Raw genomic sequence first — 21,696 nt, 5'->3', positions numbered from 1 at the left:
GTGCACTCACATCAGGAGGAATTCGAGCACCATCTTTGACGGTGTTGCCCTCGACAGTGATGTGGTAGACCTGTCCGTCTGTGTCTGTGAATACAAAATGCTCCCTGGCTGAAATGGCCTGGCTGGTTTCTGACTTACTCTCTGCATCCTGCAGGAGACTGAGAAGACAAATCACACAGAGAACTCACCATTAAACTCACCATTGAGCCATTGCTTTGTCATTTTCTCATCATTACTCCACAGATTTATGTTGTCCCTTTTTGTTCATACGAGGTCTGTCAATAAAGTAACAGTCCTTTTTATTTTTTTCAAAAACTATATGGATTTCATTCATATGTTTTTACGTCAGACATGCTTGAACCCTCGTGCGCATGCGTGAGTTTTTCCACGCCTGTCGGTTACGTCATTCGCCTGTGAGCACGCCTTGGGAAGGAGTGGTCCCACCCCCTCGTCGGATTTTCATTGTCTGGAAATGGCGGAATGAAAATGACTTTTTTTCCATCAGAATTTTTTCAGAAGCTGTTAGAGACTGGCACCTGGAAACCATTCGAAAAATTTATCTGGCTTTTGGTGAAAATTTTACGGGCTTCACAGAGAATAAGGACTGTTACTACAGCTTTAAGGACCCCTTTAAGGACGCTCGGCGCGCCACGCTCCAAGCTGCGACGACGCGGCACAAGCCACCGGACCATTTCTAAACAGATGGCTCTGTGGATACGAGACCGTCATGTGCTCTTTCTCTGGTTATCACAAGAGCTGGACATCAGTCATTTTCCGGCAGATTTCACTTTTAACAAGAGATTTTGTCATGGAAAGCCGCGCGGAGGCTTCGCGCGTAAAGCCCGATTCGCTTTGGAAGCGAGACAAAGGAACACCTCTGTTTCGGCATGTCAGAGGACTTTGGACATGCCTATCTCGGCTTTCAATGCTTACCAGTCCAGTAAGTATCAGAGAAATTTTGGAGAGCTGGACATGTCCAAACTTGTCCTGGCGTGGAAAAACTCACGCATGCGCACGAGGGTTCAAGCATGTCTGACATAAAAACATATGAATGAAATCCATATAGTTTTTGAAAAAAATAAAAAGGACCGTTACTTTATTGACAGACCTCGTACAGTTTTTGACTGTATGACATACAGGGTGGAAGTGCCACAGTCATTAAGTGTATTTCTCACACCTGTAAATAGTGCTGTGGATGTCTGCATTCAGTGTATGAGAGAAACTACAGAACACATCAGACATACAGTCAGAGTGCACACTCCCGCAGTGGGACAAAGAGTCCCATCTCAGGACTGGGTCAAGCACACTCAGTGTATATTGCTGCAGGGCTGATATAAATTGCCTGTTGCCACCCTCAAGTGGTTTTTACGCTGGATTAAATATTTTCACAATTGCTGGAGCACTAATCTTGCCATCAAACCCACTGGAATATTTCTACAAGCTTGGAAGCACCTGCAGACCCAGATGCAGATTTCAGTGCCTTTGATGAATAACCCAGACTATCCACTGAGCACTGCCTATTTCAAAATGTACAAAAACTGTCTTTTTTTTTGTTCCCTACATCTAGCAGGTCACAAAACTTAAATGTAACAATTTCACCAACTTTTAACCAAATCTTGTTTATAACCCTATTCCACAGGGCGTCGTTCCTTCTCGTTTCATCCTGAATAGCTAATCGAGGTGCGTTCTGAAGCATCTCAGTAACTCCGTGATCCATCTTTTGTTAATCTTGGACAAACTTGGTATACACAGTAGATACGGCCATCTTCTGCACCAGTTTTGAAATCTAGGTGAAATTTTCAAGCTGTTCAAAACTTTCATCCTGATTCACCAAATCAGTATCATTACGTGGTCACTTCTGGGTGTTTGTCGTGTTAACAGCTTTAACTGTGTTAAAACACCTCTAAAGGGGTAGTCCTAATGACTTTGATTTGATTGTGCTCCATCAGGGTAAAAATCTGAAGCAAAAGCAGAGTTTGATGCGGCCCTGGTGGAGAATGCAGACGGCCGCAGCTTTACTTTTGTTTTTGAGCAGAATGCCAGATATGCACTTTTTTTTAAGTCAGCCAGTTGCCATATCTGCACTTTATAAGACAGCCTGATAGAAGGCATGGCAGAATAAGCAGTTTCATCCTGTTTTTGCAGTTTTTCTGGATTATGGGGATCATAATAGAACAGTGTACTGAGGAATATGAGTGTTAATTAAAACAAGCAACTCAGCAACAACTGTACATGTAAGGTGTTAGAAAGGATTTATCTTCACATGGTGTGTTACCATTTCTGAAGTTTTCTTAAATTCCATGAAACGGTTTAGAAGTAGCTGTGCTTACGAGATCACTAACGTCAACTACAGACAAAAGTATAATTATTTCCCCTGGACAATGTCAGAAAAGAATTTTGTCATTTTTGCTTGTTTGGAGTATATTATAACACTACTACTACTACTAATAATAATAATAATCAACAACAACAACAATAATATTAACAATAATTAATTAATTGGCACTTACTGCCTAATGTAGCCAACAGAACCACTGTCCTGTTGGAACGCCGAATTTTGGCCATGTTTCGCTCCTATTTTGCTCAGAGTCACCACAGCAGATCTGGCATGGATCTGCATATTGATTTGGCACAAGATTTATTTTGGATGCCCTTCATGATGTAAGTGTTATGCCCGGCCCTGATCCAGGCTTTGATCCCTTTTTCTGCCCCTTTCTTTGCTGCACTTTCTGTTCCCGGTTTGATTTAGTAGTTGTTTATTTTCATCATGTGTTTCTTCTATGTTCTATTTTGCTTTGTCACTTTGTTTCTTTGCTACTTTTATACTTTAGTCATTGTCCAGTTCCGTTGTTGTTTTGTTCAGCCAGTTTGTGTTTTCATTGTTTACCACTTGTTTATTTTGTTCTTCTCATTTGTTATATGATCTGTTGTGGTTTAGTGTCAGGTTTTGTTATCACAGTCTCTGTTTTATTTTCAATTTGTTTAGCCACTTTGGTTTCTGCTCTGTATTCTTCGACCATGCCTCTTGCCTCATCGCAGATGTCGGTGCTTGCGTGTGCCTCGGAACCCTGCTCGTTTGTGACTGTGTCTCAGCCTGACCCCTCTGCCGTGCCTGAATTAAAGACCATGATTTCCTCCACACCTAAGCCTAGCCTGCGAGTCTGTATTGCAGGTCCAGCTGCACCTGGTGACGGGCTCCCGCCCGACCTGACAGTAAGTCCATACCCCCCGCGAAACAGGGTTTTATGGTCATGCCATCATCTTAATTTCAGTGTAAAACTGCAGGATGGTGCAGTGTTGGAGAAGGAATAAACACCTTAAAGTAGGCAGAGTATCTCAGTTTAAAAAGATAAAGAGAACATATAAGACTGACATATCACCCCTCTAACAATACGGTGTATGCACGTGGGACATCTGTGTGTATTCAGGAGAAATCAAAAGTGTTTTCTGACCAGAGGCAGTCAATTTTTGTTTTAATTAAAATAATTTTAACTGGGAGGCATAATTATTTGACTCATTAATTCAAACTTAACCTAAACAAAAAGCCTTTGGAATGCATGAAGTCACTGAGAACAAAATCGTGAAGCTTCATAATGCCAACCTGATGACTGAAGATTCAACACTTGTCTGCTCAGTGTCCGACACCGTCTGTCGTGCCATGGCCTCCCTCACTGCCATCTGCTTCTTCTTCAGACTCTTCAGATTGTGGGATGGTGCCACTGCCTGCATGCACAGACATCCCAAAGACTCATAAAACTTGTTCTCCACATAAAAGAAAAGTAGCACACCTGCACATCTCTGCTGTTGTGCTGCTGCAGCGTGATGGCAGGTCTAACCGAGTCTGGGCTGCAATCAACATGGAAATGAGGCAGCAATAAGTGGCTTGTGCAGGCAACTGTGTATGATTGAAGTAACGGGTGGTTGTATCACATGCAACAATTTACAACCTCATTGTACTTTTCCAGGACTCTGCATTTCCTGGGATAATGATGCTGTAGTTCTTTGCTGAGTTCAGAAATATTTTTTGTAATCTTTCCAATGATATACACATAAACTAAAGGAAAGTGGATAAAAAAAAACCTTGAGTGAAAAAAGGTTGAGTCAACGATGTATTAATTAGAGTTGACTCTGCCTGTTCATTCTCTTTGTCTTTATTGGTGTCATCTTCTGGTGTGCAGTTGTGTCCTTGAACACAGTTGGCTATGAGGACATGTACCCAGAGACACTTGGGGGAAAGATGGTGGGCATCATGTGTGGCACTGCTAAAATAAAAACCAGATATACAATCGGGGATTGTAATCGGTGGCAACAGTAGCGTTGTAGAACACTGCGAGCAATTGGGATAGTTTTAAACGTGTTTTAAAAAATGTGAAATTGTGATAAATTATGTTCTGAAAAGAAAGGAATAATCTGACTTAATTGGTGAAATTCAAGACATAGTCTTGTGTAAAGGTGGGTGTAAGTGGACAATCAAGGACAATATGCCATAATCAGGACCGTTCAATGATTCTGAAATCTGCAATAATCTGTGATAGTCATATGTATTCAGATCGAAAATAGTACACAATAGTAAGAACTGCAATTTCAAATTAATTTTGGCTGCAACTATAAAAACAGTGGGAGAAGAAGAGAGGCAGAGACAAAAGAAAGATGAGCCTTATTCTTTCTCTTTCTGCTCTTTACAGTGGTTATAAAGATCTTAATTTCCATATTACAAAGTTGCAGGTATTAGATAATGTATGCAAGCAAGCAGAGCGTACATGTGTTATGAAACCACTTGTGTAAGGCACGTCTGAGTGTTGTACACTTTACACTGCACTGTACAGCGCTGGACTACAGACCAGGTTTGATCTAAGGCTCAATTACTTTTTGGTGAGAGACAATTTCAACACACCAGCTCAGTGCCTGATCAAACCATTTTTCACCCAATTTTTTTTATATGGGAATGATAGTAAACACAAAGTACATTAAAATATACATATATATTATATATATATTATAATTATAGTGGGCGATTTTAACATCCACACAGATGCTGAGAATGACAGCCTCAACTCTGCATTTAATCTATTATTAGACTCTATTGGCTTTGCTCAAAAAGTAAATGAGTCCACCCACCACTTTAATCATATCTTAGATCTTGTTCTGACTTATGGTATGGAAATAGAAGACTTAACAATATTCCCTGAAAACTCCCTTCTGTCTGATCATTTCTTAATAACATTTACATTTACTCTGATGGACTACCCAGCAGTGGGGAATAAGTTTCATTACACTAGAAGTCTTTCAGAAAGCGCTGTAACTAGGTTTAAGGATATGATTCCTTCTTTATGTTCTCTAATGCCATATACCAACACAGTGCAGAGTAGCTACCTAAACTCTGTAAGTGAGATAGAGTATCTCGTCAATAGTTTTACATCCTCATTGAAGACAACTTTGGATGCTGTAGCTCCTCTGAAAAAGAGAGCTTTAAATCAGAAGTGCCTAACTCCGTGGTATAACTCACAAACTCGTAGCTTAAAGCAGATAACCCGTAAGTTGGAGAGGAAATGGCGTCTCACTAATTTAGAAGATCTTCACTTAGCCTGGAAAAAGAGTCTGTTGCTCTATAAAAAAGCCCTCCGTAAAGCTAGGACATCTTTCTACTCATCACTAATTGAAGAAAATAGAACAACCCCAGGTTTCTTTTCAGCACTGTAGCCAGGCTGACAAAGAGTCAGAGCTCTATTGAGCTGAGTATTCCATTAACTTTAACTAGTAATGACTTCATGACTTTCTTTGCTAACAAAATTTTAACTATTAGAGAAAAAATTACTCATAACCATCCCAAAGACGTATCGTTATCTTTGGCGCTTTCAGTGATGCCGGTATTTGGTTAGACTCTTTCTCTCCGATTGTTCTGTCTGAGTTATTTTCATTAGTTACTTCATCCAAACCATCAAACTGTTTATTAGACCCCATTCCTACCAGGCTGCTCAAGGAAGCCCTACCATTATTTAATGCTTCGATCTTAAATATGATCAATCTATCTTTGTTAGTTGGCTATGTACCACAGGCTTTTAAGGTGGCAGTAATTAAACCATTACTTAAAAAGCCATCACTTGACCCAGCTATCTTAGCTAATTATAGGCCAATCTCCAACCTTCCTTTTCTCTCAAAAATTCTTGAAAGGGTAGTTGTAAAACAGCTAACTGATCATCTGCAGAGGAATGGTCTATTTGAAGAGTTTCAGTCAGGTTTTAGAATTCATCATAGTACAGAAACAGCATTAGTGAAGGTTACAAATGATCTTCTTATGGCCTCGGACAGTGGACTCGTCTCTGTGCTTGTTCTGTTAGACCTCAGTGCTGCTTTTGATACTGTTGACCATAAAATTTTATTACAGAGATTAGAGCATGCCATAGGTATTAAAGGCACTGCGCTGCAGTGGTTTGAATCCTGTTTGTCTAATAGATTACAATTTGTTCATGTAAATGGGGAATCTTCTTCACAGACTAAGGTTAATTATGGAGTTCCACAAGGTTCTGTGCTAGGACCAATTTTATTCACTTTATACATGCTTCCCTTAGGCAGTATTATTAGACGGTATTGCTTAAATTTTCATTGTTACGCAGATGATACCCAGCTTTATCTATCCATGAAGCCAGAGGACACACACCAATTAGCTAAACTGCAGGATTGTCTACAGACATAAAGACATGGATGACCTCTAATTTCCTGCTTTTAAACTCAGATAAAACTGAAGTTATTGTACTTGGCCCCACAAATCTTAGAAACATGGTGTCTAACCAGATCCTTACTCTGATGGCATTACCCTGACCTCTAGTAATACTGTGAGAAATCTTGGAGTCATTTTTGATCAGGATATGTCATTCAAAGCGCATATTAAACAAATATGTAGGACTGCTTTTTTGCATTTACGCAATATCTCTAAAATCAGAAAGGTCTTGTCTCAGAGTGATGCTGAAAAACTAATTCATGCATTTATTTCCTCTAGGCTGGACTATTGTAATTCATTATTATCAGGTTGTCCTAAAAGGTCCCTAAAAAGCCTTCAGTTAATTCAAAATGCTGCAGCTAGAGTACTAACGGGGACTAGAAGGAGAGAGCATATCTCACCCATATTGGCCTCTCTTCATTGGCTTCCTGTTAATTCTAGAATAGGATTTAAAATTCTTCTTCTTACTTATAAAGTTTTGAATAATCAGGTCCCTCGTAGTACCATATCACCCCAATAGAGCGCTTCGCTCTCAGACTGCAGGCTTACTTGTAGTTCCTAGGGTTTGTAAGAGTAGAATGGGAGGCAGAGCCTTCAGCTTTCAGGCTCCTCTCCTCTGGAACCAGCTCCCAATTCAGATCAGGGAGACAGACACCCTCTCTACTTTTAAGATTAGGCTTAAAACTTTCCTTTTTGCTAAAGCTTATAGTTAGGGCTGGATCAGGTGACCCTGAACCATCCCTTAGTTATGCTGCTATAGACGTAGACTGCTGGGGGGTTCCCATGATGCACTGTTTCTTTCTCTTTTTGCTCTGTATGCACCACTCTGCATTTAATCATTAGTGATTGATCTCTGCTCCCCTCCACAGCATGTCTTTTTCCTGGTTCTCTCCCTCAGCCCCAACCAGTCCCAGCAGAAGACTGCCCCTCCTGAGCCTGGTTCTGCTGGAGGTTTCTTCCTGTTAAAAGGGAGTTTTTTCCTTCCCACTGTAGCCAAGTGCTTGCTCACAGGGGGTCGTTTTGACCGTTGGGGTTTTACATATTATTGCATGGCCTTGCCTTACAATATAAAGCGCCTTGGGGCAACTGTTTGTTGTGATTTGGCGCTATATAAATAAAATTGATTGATTGATTGATAAAGTTAATAAGACACATGTTCCAGCATCATCACACCTACATCAATCTGTGTTGGGGACACTGGTTACATGACACCTGTAGATGAATTAGGGTTCTCCCTCCAGGATAACACAAAAGTCTTGATCCAAATGATTTGGCGCTATATAAAAAACTGATTGATTGATTGATTGATATATATCGAAAACAATGTATAAGTGAAATATGTAGAAAAAATCCAAGTGAATAAATGTAAACAGTTCCACTGAAGTTATATTTACTGTGATCTTGGTTGTGACCACACATTTTTAAGGAAACAGGAGTGACTTAGACATGGCTGTAAGCAACTAAAACATTTTAACTGAACATTTTCTGTGGGCAGACAGGCCAAACGGCGAAATTTTGAAAAATGGTGCAATTTGGTGCATTCTGAGAGCACTTTGGTCAGGTTTTCTTGGTTTAAAACACACAGTGGTATTTGACTCATACTGGAACAAAATATGGCTCAAGTCTTGACTTCATACCATTTATTTACTATCTGCATGAGTTGAGTGAGGAACATACTGGTCATTATGAATTCACTATTTAATATTATCATTATTATTTTTCAAATCAAAAATTAATCCATTAACTTTCTGCGTTCACCATTTCAAAATGCTTTGGGGCTATGGGATCATTTAAATTTAATCAACTGTGATTCCATTACGGTGGCTTAGTGATCAGAACTGATGCCTCATAGCAAGAAGGTGGTGTGGTCGCTTCCCACACTTTCTGTATGGAGTTTGCATGTTCTCCCCGTGTCTGTGTGGGTTTCCTCCAGGCACTCCGGTTTCCTCTCACAATAAAAAACATGCTTATTTAGGGTCTGCTCTTTTCTCTATCCATGAAAATTCAGTAAGGTATATCTCATATATTATATTCCAATTCTAAGGTAGAACTATGCTAGTATACAAAGGTATATTTAAATATCTAAAAAGGAAGAGTAAAATAGGAGAGTAGAAAAGAGTAGCGTAGAGCCACTTAGGTGCCTGGTCTTGAGAACCAGGGACAGCAGATCTACATCTAGAGTTGGTCCCTGGGCACTGGACTCTGAATGTCCATTGCTCCTAGTGGTTGGATTGTGTCGAACTGTAACTGGGATGGGTTAAGCAGAGGACAGATTTTGTTTTATGTATGTACAATGACAATAAAGGCTATATTATATTATATTATTATTTAAAAAATAATGCAATGCTGAAATACTCTCAGCCATATTAGCATTGTCTTCTTTATAATTTGCAGTTGTTTAATTATTAAGATGCTACTGTCTTAAATACAATTTGTACATCTTCAATAAAACCCCTCTATCAATCAATCAATCATAAAAATATGTACGCTTTAATGGTGTCTGCAGGAGGGCGTGCATGTATGTGTGCATGACCTTTTGACAAGAGCGGAAGTTAGCTTTAAGTTAGCAAAAGTTAGCCTGCACGCTAACGTCTGCAAAATATCTTGTAAATCCTTCCAGAGGTGTTATCAGGTTACATCAATCATAAACAATATTTACATTTTAACAGTGTCTGCAGGAGGGCATGCGTGTATGTGTACATGAGCTTTTGACAAGAGTGGTAGTTAGCTTTGAGGTAACAGAAGTTTTAACAAAAAGAGAGAGAACTAGAAATTCCTTTGAAAACAAATGAGCACAATGACAGAGTCTCGACCAATGAAATCTCACGTTGTCTTGCACAGCACAATTTCTGGTAATGGCGGCCTCCTCATGGAATACATTTTAAAGCAAATTCTGTCTTTTAATTTTGACACATTTTGTGTCAAAATAAAGCCATGAAATTATTTTTTTAAAGGACATGTCATATCAAAATCATAAAATACATTTAGGCCATTATTGACCATCCGATGATACACCGGATTACTTCTGTGACCGGCCTCAAAGGCCTTTGCAACAACAGCTTCGGCGACTGCCAAAAACTTGTACTTGTGAGTACTCCTTTTAAGTGTGATATCGTCTTATGATGACTCGCTTTTAAGTTATAACTGTTAATTTTGATGCAGTCATGGTAAAAGCAGCAGCCACACTCCACTTTAAGAAGTCTTATTGTGCATGCACATCCATCATGAATGCAGCCTGTTAAAAACAGTCTATGCCATTCTCAGCTTTGTACACACTTAAGTGTTGTCATTGATATGAATGTGAAAAAATCTAAGAAATACATCTGGAGTTATCAGACAGCCTGAAAAACACCACAGAGTTCCTCATGCGTGTTCATGGTGGGAGCTATATCGGGGTTAAAACAGTGTGTGCAGCTCTGATACAGGCAGCAGATTCCATACAAAGAAATCAAAAAACCAGACTTGTTGGGAAAGTGTAGTGACACGGACCCACAACAGGGGGCGCAAATGAACGGTCAATAGATGAGCCAAAATATAACAATTTAATGTTGTGAATGTGCACAACGAACATACAGACAATCTCAGAATATCATAACAGTCAATACACAAAGGTGACGTGTGGGCAGGCTCGAGGATAGAAGACGTCTGTCCTGAGAAGAGCCGGAACCACACGATTTCCGCCGCCCCAGAACCTGGTGAATACTGGAGCCGCCAAGTCCCGAATTCCCAGGTGATCACCGTCCCCGACTGTCGGATCTGGTACTGCTGGCGAAGAACAAAGACAGTCAAGTGTGGGTGTGTGTACACCCAGTAACAACAACGGTGGGAATGCCACCTCCACCTCTCACTCAGAATGCTGAGGTATTTACAGTGATCCCTCAGAGGAAAGAGTGCCGTCCTGCACTCACTCAGCCTCCACAAGAAGAGGGACCAGTACTCCTGCAAACACTCACAATATACAGCTTATTAGAAACACAAATGGCTGAGGATATTACCTCCAATGAAGTATGATATCTCGGCAACGAGGTGGAGATGACATCTGGTCTTTATGGAGTGAGATGATGGTGAGTAGATGGGTGACAGCTGTCAAGAGGTAATGAGCGACAGCTGTCACCCCCGGCTGTGTCCATGGCGGCAGCGCCCTCTCGTGCCTGAAGCCCGCACTTCAGGCAGGGCGCCCTCTGGTGGTGGGCAGCAGTACCTCCTCTTCTGGCGGCCCACACAAACAGGACCCCCCCCTCAACGGGCGCCTCCTGGCGCCCGACCAGGTTTGTCGGGGTGTCGGCGGTAGAAGTCGGCCAGGAGGGCCGGATCCAGGATGAAGCTCCTCTTCACCCAGGAGCGTTCTTCGGGTCCATACTCCTCCCAGTCCACCAAGTACTGGAACCCCCCGACCCCATCCGACGGACCGTCCAGGAGCCGGCGCACCGTCCAAGCCGGCCCCCCGTCGATGATCCGAGCAGGAGGGGGCGCCGGTCCGGGAGCACAGAGGGGTGAGGTGTGATGAGGTTTGATACGTGACACGTTGAAAACCGGATGGATCCGCAGTGAAGCCGGGAGTTGGAGCTTCACTGGGGCAGGACTGAGGACTTTGAGGATCTTGAAGGGGCCAATGTACCAGTCCTGGAGTTTCGGGGAGTCCACCTGGAGGGGGATGTCCTTCGTGGAAAGCCACACCTCCTGCCCGGGCTGGTAAGCAGGGGCCGGGGATCGCTGGCGGTCTGCATGGGTCTTCGCCCTCGTCCGGGCCTTCAACAAGGCAGAGCGGGCGGAGCGCCACACCCGACGGCACTTCCGCAGGTGGGCCTGGACCGAGGGCACACCGACCACTCCCTCCACCACGGGAAACAACAGGGGCTGATACCCCAAACACACCTCAAATGGGGAGAGGCCGGTGGCCGAAGACACCTGGCTGTTATGCGCATACTCGATCCAGGCCAGATGGTTACTCCAGGCCGTCGTGTGCGCGGATGTGACGCAGTGGAGGGTCTGTTCCAGTTCCTGGTTGACCCGCTCTGCCTGTCCGTTCTTCTGTGGATGGTACCCGGACGAGAGGCTCACGGTGGCCCCCAGTTCCCTGCAGAAGCTCCTCCAGACGTGTGAGGAGAACTGGGGACCACGATCTGAGATGATGTTGGAGGGTATCCCATGCAGACGGACAACGTGGTGGACCAGGAGGTCTGCTGTCTCCTGGGCTGTTGGGAGCTTCGGGAGGGCCACGAAGTGGGCCGCCTTGGAGAAACGGTCCACTATCGTGAAGATGGTGGTGTTGCCCTGGGACGGGCGGGAGGCCCGTGACGAAATCCAGGCCGATGCGGGACCAGGGGCGATGAGGCACCGGCAGCGGCTGGAGGAGTCCTTGGGCCTTTGTGTGTACTGCCTTGCCCCTGGCACAGGTGGTGCAGGCCTGGATATATTCCCGGACATCTGCCTCCATAGACGCCCACCAGAAGCGCTGCCGGACAACTGCCACGGTCCTTCGCACCCCTGGATAACAGGAGAGCTTGGAACCGTGACAGAAGTCCAAGACTGCAGCTCTGGCCTCTGGTGGGACGTACAGACGGTTCTTCGGACCTGTTCCTGGGTCCGGGCTCCGTGCCAGGGCCTCCCGGACGGTCTTCTCCACGTCCCAGGTGAGGGTGGCCACGATAGTGGACTCAGGCAGGATGGGCTCCGGTGGATCCAACAGTGCAGTTTTGACCTCCTCTTCGTGTACCCGGGACAAGGCATCCGATCTCTGGTTCTTGGTCCCGGGGCGATAGGTGATCCGGAAGTCAAAACGCCCGAAGAACAGTGACCAGCGGGCTTGCCTGGGGTTCAGCCGCTTGGCGGTCCTGATATACTCCAGGTTCCGGTGGTCTCCACTCCTCAAGAGCCTCTTTCACCGCAAGGAGTTCGCGATTGCTCGACGTCATAGTTCCGTTCAGCCGGGGTCAACCTGCGTGAAAAGTAGGCACACGGGTGAAGTACCTTATCGGTCTCTCCGCTCTGGGACAGCACGGCTCCTATCCCTGAGTCAGAGGCGTCCACTTCAACCATGAACTGGCGGCTAGGGTCGGGCTGCACCAAAACTGGCGCAGTAGAGAACCGTCGTTTCAACTCCTTGAACGCGGCTTCGCACCGATCCGACCAGGTGAAGGGGACTTTTGGAGAGGTCAGGGCTGTCAGGGGGCTAACTACCTGACTGTAGCCCTTAATGAACCTCCTATAGAAATTAGCGAAGCCGAGGAACTGTTGCAGCTTCCTACGGCTTGTTGGTTGGGGCCAATCTCTCACCGCCGCAACCTTGGCCGGATCACGGGCGACGGAGTTAGAGGAGATGATAAACCCCAGGAAGGACAAAGACGTGCGGTGAAACTCGCACTTCTCGCCCTTCACAAACAGTCGGTTCTCTAACAACCGCTGCAGGACCTGACGTACATGCTGGACATGGGTCTCAGGATCCGGAGAAAAGATGAGAATATCGTCCAGATATACGAAGACGAATCGGTGCAGGAAGTCCCGCAAGACGTCGTTAACCAAGGCTTGGAACGTCGCAGGGGCGTTGGTGAGGCCGAACGGCATGACCAGGTACTCAAAGTGACCTAATGGGGTGTTAAATGCCGTCTTCCATTCGTCTCCCTTCCGTATCCGAACCAGGTGATACGCATTTCTAAGATCCAGCTTAGTAAAGATTTTGGCTCCATGCAGGGGGGTGAACACGGAATCTAACAATGGCAACGGGTATCGGTTGCGAACCGTAATCTCATTCAGCCCCCTGTAATCAATACATGGACGACGTCCGCCATCTTTCTTGCCCACAAAAAAGAAACCTGCCCCCATCGGGGAGGTGGAGTTCCGGATCAGCCCGGCAGCTAATGAGTCCCGGATGTAGGTCTCCATTGATTCGCGCTCAGGTCGTGAGAGGTTGTACAGCCTGCTGGACGGGAACTCAGCGCCTGGAACCAAATCAATGGCACAATCGTACGGACGGTGCGGGGGAAGGGTGAGTGCCAGATCCTTACTGAAGACGTCAGCAAGATCGTGGTACTCAACCGGCACTGCCGTCAGATTGGGAGGGACTTTGACCTCCTCCTTAGCCTGTGAACCGGGAGGAACCGAGGATCCTAAACACCCCCGATGGCAGGTTTCGCTCCACTGAACCACCACCCCAGACGGCCAATCAATCCGGGGATTGTGCTTCAACATCCATGGGATGCCCAAAATCACGCGGGAGGTAGGAGGAGTTACAAAAAACTCAATCTCCTCCCGGTGGTTTCCAGACACCACCAGAGTTACTGGTTGTGTCTTGTGTGTGAGTAAAGGGAGGAGGGTGCCATCTAGTGCCCGCACCTGCAACGGCGAAGGAAGCGCCACCAGAGGGAGCCCTACCTCCCTTGCCCATCTGCTGTCTAGCAGATTCCCTTCTGACCCCGTGTCCACCAGTGCTCGGGCTTGAAGGGTTAAATCCCCGCTCAGGATTGTGACTGGGAGTCGTGTGGCAATTTGTGTGTGTCTCACTTGAATGTTTTGACCCCCCCTTAGCCCAGTCTCTAAGGGCAAGTGTTGTCGTTTTGGCCGTTTGGGGCAGTTTCTCTGTGTGTGCTCAGTTGAGCTGCAGAGAAAACACTCTCCACGGATCAGCCTCCCCATTTTGGCCCTGTGCGTTTCCCTAACAACGTCAGCAGGGGGAGCTGTTGCCCCACAAAGCGCTGCGGCTGTGGAGCGTAGGGAGGGCGGCCCCTTTTCGAACCCGGAAGGGAGAGGGGCGGCGCGTATCCGGTCACGTCCTTCGCCTCGCTCCCGACGGCGTTCCTCCAACCGATTGTCTAACCGTATAACGAGATTGATAAGCCCATCTAAATCCTGTGGTTCCTCCTTAGCTACCAGCTGCTCCTTCAGAACCAACGACAGTCCGTTTATGAAGGCGGCGCGGAGCGCAACGTTATTCCAGCCGGACCTCGCAGCCGCGATGCGGAAGTTGACTGCATAAGCGGCTGCGCTCTCGCGTCCCTGTCTCATTGACAGCAGCACGGTTGAAGCGGTCTCTCCTCTGTTAGGGTGATCAAACACTGTTTTGAACTCCCCCACAAACCCAGTGTATGCTGATAACAACCGTGAGTTCTGTTCCCAGAGCGCCGTAGCCCAGGCGCGTGCTTTACCCCGAAGCAGAGCAATCACATAAGCTATTTTACTAGCATCTGACGCGTACTTGACGGGACGTTGTGCGAAGACGAGCGAACACTGCTTAAGAAAATCCGCGCACGTCTCCACACAACCTCCGTACGGCTCAGGAGGGCTTATGTATGCTTCAGGGGATGGTGGGAGTGGTTGTTGAACCACCACTGGAACGTTATATCCTGCACAGGGTCGGCAGGAGGACGAACTGCAGCAGCGCCCTGAGCGCTCGCCGCCATCTGTGCGGAGAGAGCCTCCACCCTGCGGTTCAGGAGGATGTTTTGCTCAGTCATTTGATCCAACCGAGCCGTAAAGGCGGTGAGAATGTGCTGCCTGCGCTCCCTGCTCTCCCATTGGTCGTTCAACAGCCGGGTGACGCCCCTCGGAGTCCATGACGCTGGCCGAGATATCCTGTTGGGAAAGTGTAGTGACACGGACCCACAACAGGGGGCGCAAATGAACGGTCAATAGATGAGCCAAGATATAACAATTTAATGTTGTGAATGTGCACAACGAACATACAGACAATCTCAGAATATCATAACAGTCAATACACAAAGGTGACGTGTGGGCAGGCTCGAGGATAGAAGACGTCTGTCCTGAGAAGAGCCGGAACCACACGATTTCCGCCACCCCAGAACCTGGTGAATACTGGAGCCGCCAAGTCCCGAATTCCCAGGTGATCACCGTCCCCGACTGTCGGATCTGGTACTGCTGGCGAAGAACAAAGACAGTCAAGTGTGGGTGTGTGTACACCCAGTAACAACAACGGTGGGAATGCCACCTCCACCTCTCACTCAGAATGCTGAGGTATTTACAGTGATCCCTCAGAGGAAAAGAGTGCCGTCCTGCACTCACTCAGCCTCCACAAGAAGAGGGACCAGTACTCCTGCAAACACTCACAATATACAGCTTATTAGAAACACAAATGGCTGAGGATATTACCTCCAATGAAGTATGATATCTCGGCAACGAGGTGGAGATGACGTCTGGTCTTTATGGAGTGAGATGATGGTGAGTAGATGGGTGACAGCTGTCAAGAGGTAATGAGCGACAGCTGTCACCCCCAGCTGTGTCCATGGCGGCAGCGCCCTCTCGTGCCTGAAGCCCGCACTTCAGGCAGGGTGCCCTCTGGTGGTGGGCCAGCAGTACCTCCTCTTCTGGCGGCCCACACAACAAGACTCTCAAAGTAAGATAAAATTTACAAAGCCTGTCACCTTCACTGAGGAGATCAAAATACAAAAGGAAAAAATTGAACAGGGTACGCACCCACTTGTAGTATGATTTCCAAAATGAAATATAAAATTAATAAAATAAATAAATAAATAAATAACTATGTAAATTCCAGATCATCAAAGAAGTTGTTTCACACGGATCACGCACAATTGCCAGCTGGAGAATAATGTCTAAGCCCACACCATGAAAGAAGTCATCATACATGGATGGTGTGTGATCACCAGCCGGAGAATAATGTCCAGGTCCACTACATCAAAGAAGTCATCACACACGGATGGTGGGCAGTAACCAGCCAGAAAACAATCGCCATGTCCACTCCTTCAAAGAGGTCTCAACTGGCACCCCCGAGAAATGGAGAGTAAGACCTTTTCTGGCAATACGTGTGCTAAACTGCCGATCAAGAGGGATAATTATCAATAAAATACATCAGCAACCACTAATTATTACTGCATGTGCACAGATAGACTTACAATTATAATCACTTTGATGTTGTGTTGCCAACAGAGACGTTAAACAACGTGCAACATGTACTCTGAGTTAGCAGTTTTATATGACGGAATAAACGGGACATGGAAGCTAATTTTGATGGAAATCCATCCACAGATGGCGGTTTTTCAGCCATGTTTAGAGGAAATGGTTGCAAAAATGACAACTGCATTAGGTGAAACCTAGCAATGGTACTTGCACTTAGCTTTGCACTGCATTGTGCCAGCTTGAAGATAAAACACTAATGCCTGGTTCACACGGCAAGATTTTAAAATTATCTGTAGGTTTCCAAAAACCTGAGAGACCACGCGTGAAGAAAAAAAAAAAAAGATCTAGCAGGTTTGGTCGTACAGTGTGTGGTGTTCAGCCACACGGTGAAGTCAACACACCACACACAAACAGATTTTACACACGAACATTCCCAGGTCAGACAGGAAATCTCGCAAAATCTCTCGAGATTAAACATGACTTCAGAGTAAACAGACAGGGACAGTTTGTGGCCTACTGAATCAGAAGGGTAAAAGAAACTATACAAAAAGAAAAAGAAAAGGCGTTCTTTAAAGGAGTGGAGACAGCGTGACCACCAGACTTTCTGATAAGTCAGAACTGCTGTTTTGATTTTATTTTCCACTCTGTATGTCCGTCACCTCGTTTTCTGATTGGCTACATGTCACATTCAGCAGGCTGCGTGCTCATCTGTGGTCGGAGGACACCACAGATGCTGCAATATCGGGCCAAGACAATCCAACATGTTGAATATCCTTGATTTGCGATCGGAGCGCTCTTGACTTCCTTCCGAGCATATCAGAGTGCTCTTAACACTGCAGTGTGCAAACTTGGTCAAGAACTACAGGAAACATCTGACCTCTGTATGTGCAAACAAAGGTTTCTGTACCAAATATTAAGTTCTTTTTTTTCTATTGTATCAAATACTTATTTCATGCAATAAAATGTCAATTAATTATTTAAAAAACCATACAATGTGACTTTCTGGATTTTTTAGATTCTGTTTCTCACAGTTGAAGTGTACCTACGATAAAACGTGCAGACCTCTCCATTCTTTGTAGGTGGGAAAACTTGCAAAATCGACAGTGGATCAAATACTTATTTGCCTCACTGTACATGTTCTTGAATAAAATGCATAGCATAAGATTGGTTCTTGAACATTCAAGTGTAAAAGAGCACACACAAATTATCATTTTTAAGCAACACCTGTCAGTGTGCACTCTCTGCTTCACAATGAAAAAACTGTTGTGAGAATGAAAACTAATACTTGGGATGGCAGCCTTTTGACTAAAGAGCTATGAAGCAGGACATCAGAGTTACCATCCTGATGTCCCAGTTCCAGCAGTTTGGTGCTGAACACCAAAGTGAAGGAAACACTGATGGATGGATACAAACAGGGACACAATATCAAATGTCACTTCATGCTGGGTGGGCATTCAGCACGGTCAGGAGTCGCTTCATCTTAGCAACCCATGTGCTGAAATAGCAGCAGTAAAGCAAGAAGAGTGGAAAGAGGAGTTGGCAGTGGGTGTACATTATTCAGAAATGACAATATGGAAGAACACGGGAGGAGGAAAGTGAAGCTGACAATTGTACACAGAAACGTGCTCATGTTTGCATATGTAGAGGCCCCTCCAAAACAGTGGAAAAGGGTAAATTATTTTGTGTTTGCTATACAGTGAAGGGATCTGAGTGAGTGAGTCTGAGATCAAAAGTGAACTAAGAGAAGATGGTTAGATGTGTTCAACAACACAGAAAATAAAAATGTGATGAAGGAGCAACATTTAAATCATGTTAAAGTGTCTTATACCATGGTCAGTGAGAATTCCATGTCTAACTGGCGTGCATTATTTTCGTGGATACAAACATGTAGTTCGGCAAGTTAAGTCACTATAATATCACTCCGCTCTGGTCGTCACCATAGCAATGCGCAAATCAATTGGCGCAGATCAGCTGTGTTTTGACAGGAAACATGATAATACATGGATTTCCAAGTGAATTTTAATATTTTTGGCCAAAATAAAACATTTGAAGAATGGGAAGAGGAGAAGAGCAAACAAGAAGAACAGCAAAAGCAATGGCATAAAGATTTAACATCGGACGAACTGGACAAGATTGAAGACGGGAAAGAAGAAGAGAACGGTTGCCAAGGATGAAAATATCTTGAGACTGGCATAAAATAGTTCCAAATACTTACCCATTTTTATCAAGTTCTGTTAACTCAATATTTGTGTGTTTGCTCACTGTGGTGATGGTACAGTATAACCATGGTTGAAGCCGTGCATTATACGCTTCGCCGTGGTGTTTCAGACTCCACATCGTGCATTCAAATCATATAATGCACGGCTTCTCGTTGTTTAATCCTTACTTAATGAATGTCTTTTAGTGTACTGGGTAAGTAAGTTCCTTCAGCTTCTCCTTTTTCACTCTGGGTGGCCACAGCAGGTCAAACAAGTGTGCTGTATAACATTATTAAACAGAAAAAAAGAATTAAAGTAGCACTGAACAAAGTTGGTGGGTGTGTGATTCAGTATCTCACGACAAAGGGAATGTCTCAGAAGGGGATCCATGTGGACATGGTAATGACATTAGGGGAGGATAACCCCTTAAACGCTGGTCAGCCGAATACAAGAGGGGCAGAACAAGTGTTAAAGATGGAGGAAGATCAGGAAGACCCAACTACCACCTCGACCAATATGATCCAGATCCATGATATGGATCTTATGCTGACAGAAGAGAAAGTGAGCGTCACATATCCAGTACTAGGTATTTCCCAGGAGAGAGTGCATTCTGTTCTGATGGAAAAACTGGGAACGAAGAAACTTTCAGCACGATGGGTCCCAAGGCTTCTCAAGGCCGATCAGAAATGCACGACGTTCCACGTGTCCAGGGAGAATCTTCAGCATTTTGAGGCAGATCCAGATAACTTTAAGCAACAATTTCATACCTGGGTTTGACACTTTGAAGTGGAATCCAAGCAATAGTCAAAGGAATGGAAATATGGGTTTCTCCCCCATTGAAGAAAGCCAAAGCTGTCTCATCTGCTAAAAAGGTCATGGTCTCTATCGTCTGGGATGCTGAGTACAACATAATGGGGAACTATCTCCACAAAGGACAGACCACCATTGGGGCCTATTATGTTTCATATTGTCTGCAATGAAACAGAAGTAAAAAATAACTAAGCATCAGTGCAGGTTTTTTACATTTGCATTTTCTATACTGTCCCAACATTTTCTGATTATGGATTGTAGAAATGTAACTTGCGTTGTTTGGAGGTTCTGACCAAGAACTGCCATCGCTCATGTCAATTACACTTTTATTTTGTAGGTTAGTGGTCAAACATAAACAAAGGTCAAATGTCATTGTTCAATTTAGCCATTTGTTTTAATGTGTAAACCCAATGTAGAAACAGGTTGCTTTCCCCATTATCCCTCAGCCAATAAAACGAGAGTGCTCTGAGAGTACAATATCCCCTGCGGGCAAATACTGCTTTGAAGTGATTGCTACTTTCTGATAACATTTCAAGGTATGTGATAATTGATTTCAGAATAAGGCACCAACTCATGAAACTGATGGAATCGAGATTTGTTTATCAAGGGCCATAACTCTGGTAAAATGGACCCAACTCAAATGATATGATAACACGCGCATTACCAACCTATAACAAGGACTTGTACCAAGTTCCACAAAATTCCTTTTAAAAATGTGAGAGGAATTGATTTCAAAATGCAGGCACGCACTCATGAAACTTACAGAGTCTGGATTTGTTAATCAAGGGCCATAACTGTCATGCTTGGTCCTGGCTCAGCGTTTAGGTCTTAATTCTTTGTGTTATTTCCTCTATGGTTTTCTGGTTTTAGTTTTCATATGTTTATACTTTATCATGTAAATCTCAGTTTGGTTCTCTTTATTGCTTTTCTTTGTATTGCACTTTCATCACTGGTTCATTCTTTGGTTATCTATTCTGTAGTTGGTTATTGTATTCTTTCACTCTTGGTCCCTTTAGTTACTTTAGTCTTAGTTTAGTTCTGGTTATCACATTTAATGTATTATGCTTTAGTCACGGGGTTTTGTTATTATTTATCTTCAGTGTTGCTTATCAGATTATGTTACATTTGTCATTTACTGCATTCTCGGTTGATCAGTTAACTCGTTTTATTTATTGCATTATTCTGTAGTCACCGGTTTTGTTTATTTTTTGTTTCACCAATAGTTTGTTTTGACATCATCAATTATTGAATTCACTTTTGTCTCAAGCCAATATCTGTCCTGTCCTAGTTTTGGTTTATTATTAGGTTACCTGTTTTTCCCCTGTTTAGACTAGTCACATTATTTCTTAGTTTTGCCCCTTTTGTTTTGCTCACGCATTATTGTTTGTCTGGAACACGTCACATGATTTACAGTTAGTTTTTCTGTCACTTACTTCTCTTGCTTTGCACTGCTTTGTTTTTCACTCCCACTCTCTCTTGCCTTTCTTCCCTCTTCTTTTATTCACAAAATCACACTTCTTTCCAGAACCCTCCATGCACCGGCTTCACATCACCTTGATTAGTTTGCTCCTTATTTAAGCCCTTACAGTTCCACAGCTCATTGCCCGATTGTTGACTTTGTTCACTCTCTCGCTTTTAGTTCGCCTCGTTATCTGACTACCTGTGTACCGAATCTATTGCGTGGTTACAAGATAAAGCCTTTTACTCATCACAATCAGCCATGTCTGTGAGTCTGCATTGGTCTCCTACTACTTCCGGTGTAAACCCATCACGAGTCCTGACAATAGCTCTGGCAATACGGGCCCAACTCAAACTATATGATGATATGCGTATTACCAACCTGTAACAAGGATTTTTACCAAGTTTCATGAAAATCCTCCTAAAATTGTGAGAGAAGTTGATTCCAGAAGGCTTATACCCTTTGACTGTCTGATTGACTGACATTGCTACGACATAACAAACATATGAAAGTGTCAATATCCAAACCTGCATATCCTCCTTCCGGGTCATGCAAAGAGCATTCATTCATTGTGTAGTGAATGTATTTCATGAAATCTTCAGGACTTGGAGAAGACATTAACCCCTTTTCACATAAGTAGCCGG

At 44.3% G+C, this 21,696-nt stretch overlaps 1 protein-coding gene across 1 annotated transcript in view; it reads right to left on the bottom strand.

Moving 5' to 3' along the window:
• LOC117523180 (WD repeat-containing protein 11-like) overlaps nt 1–21,696 on the bottom strand; it is a 378,317-nt gene that overhangs the window by 163,771 nt on the left and 192,850 nt on the right. Inside the window, 2 exon segments of the mRNA XM_034184623.1 lie at nt 11–158; nt 3,602–3,723. Of these exon segments, the coding sequence (XP_034040514.1) occupies nt 11–158; nt 3,602–3,723 (270 nt within the window).

Source organism: Thalassophryne amazonica, chromosome 13, assembly GCF_902500255.1.
Source record: "Thalassophryne amazonica chromosome 13, fThaAma1.1, whole genome shotgun sequence".
NCBI classification, from domain to species: domain Eukaryota; kingdom Metazoa; phylum Chordata; class Actinopteri; order Batrachoidiformes; family Batrachoididae; genus Thalassophryne; species Thalassophryne amazonica.
Note: the sequence above shows the minus strand (reverse complement) of the source record. Positions and strands in the feature narration are given on the sequence as shown.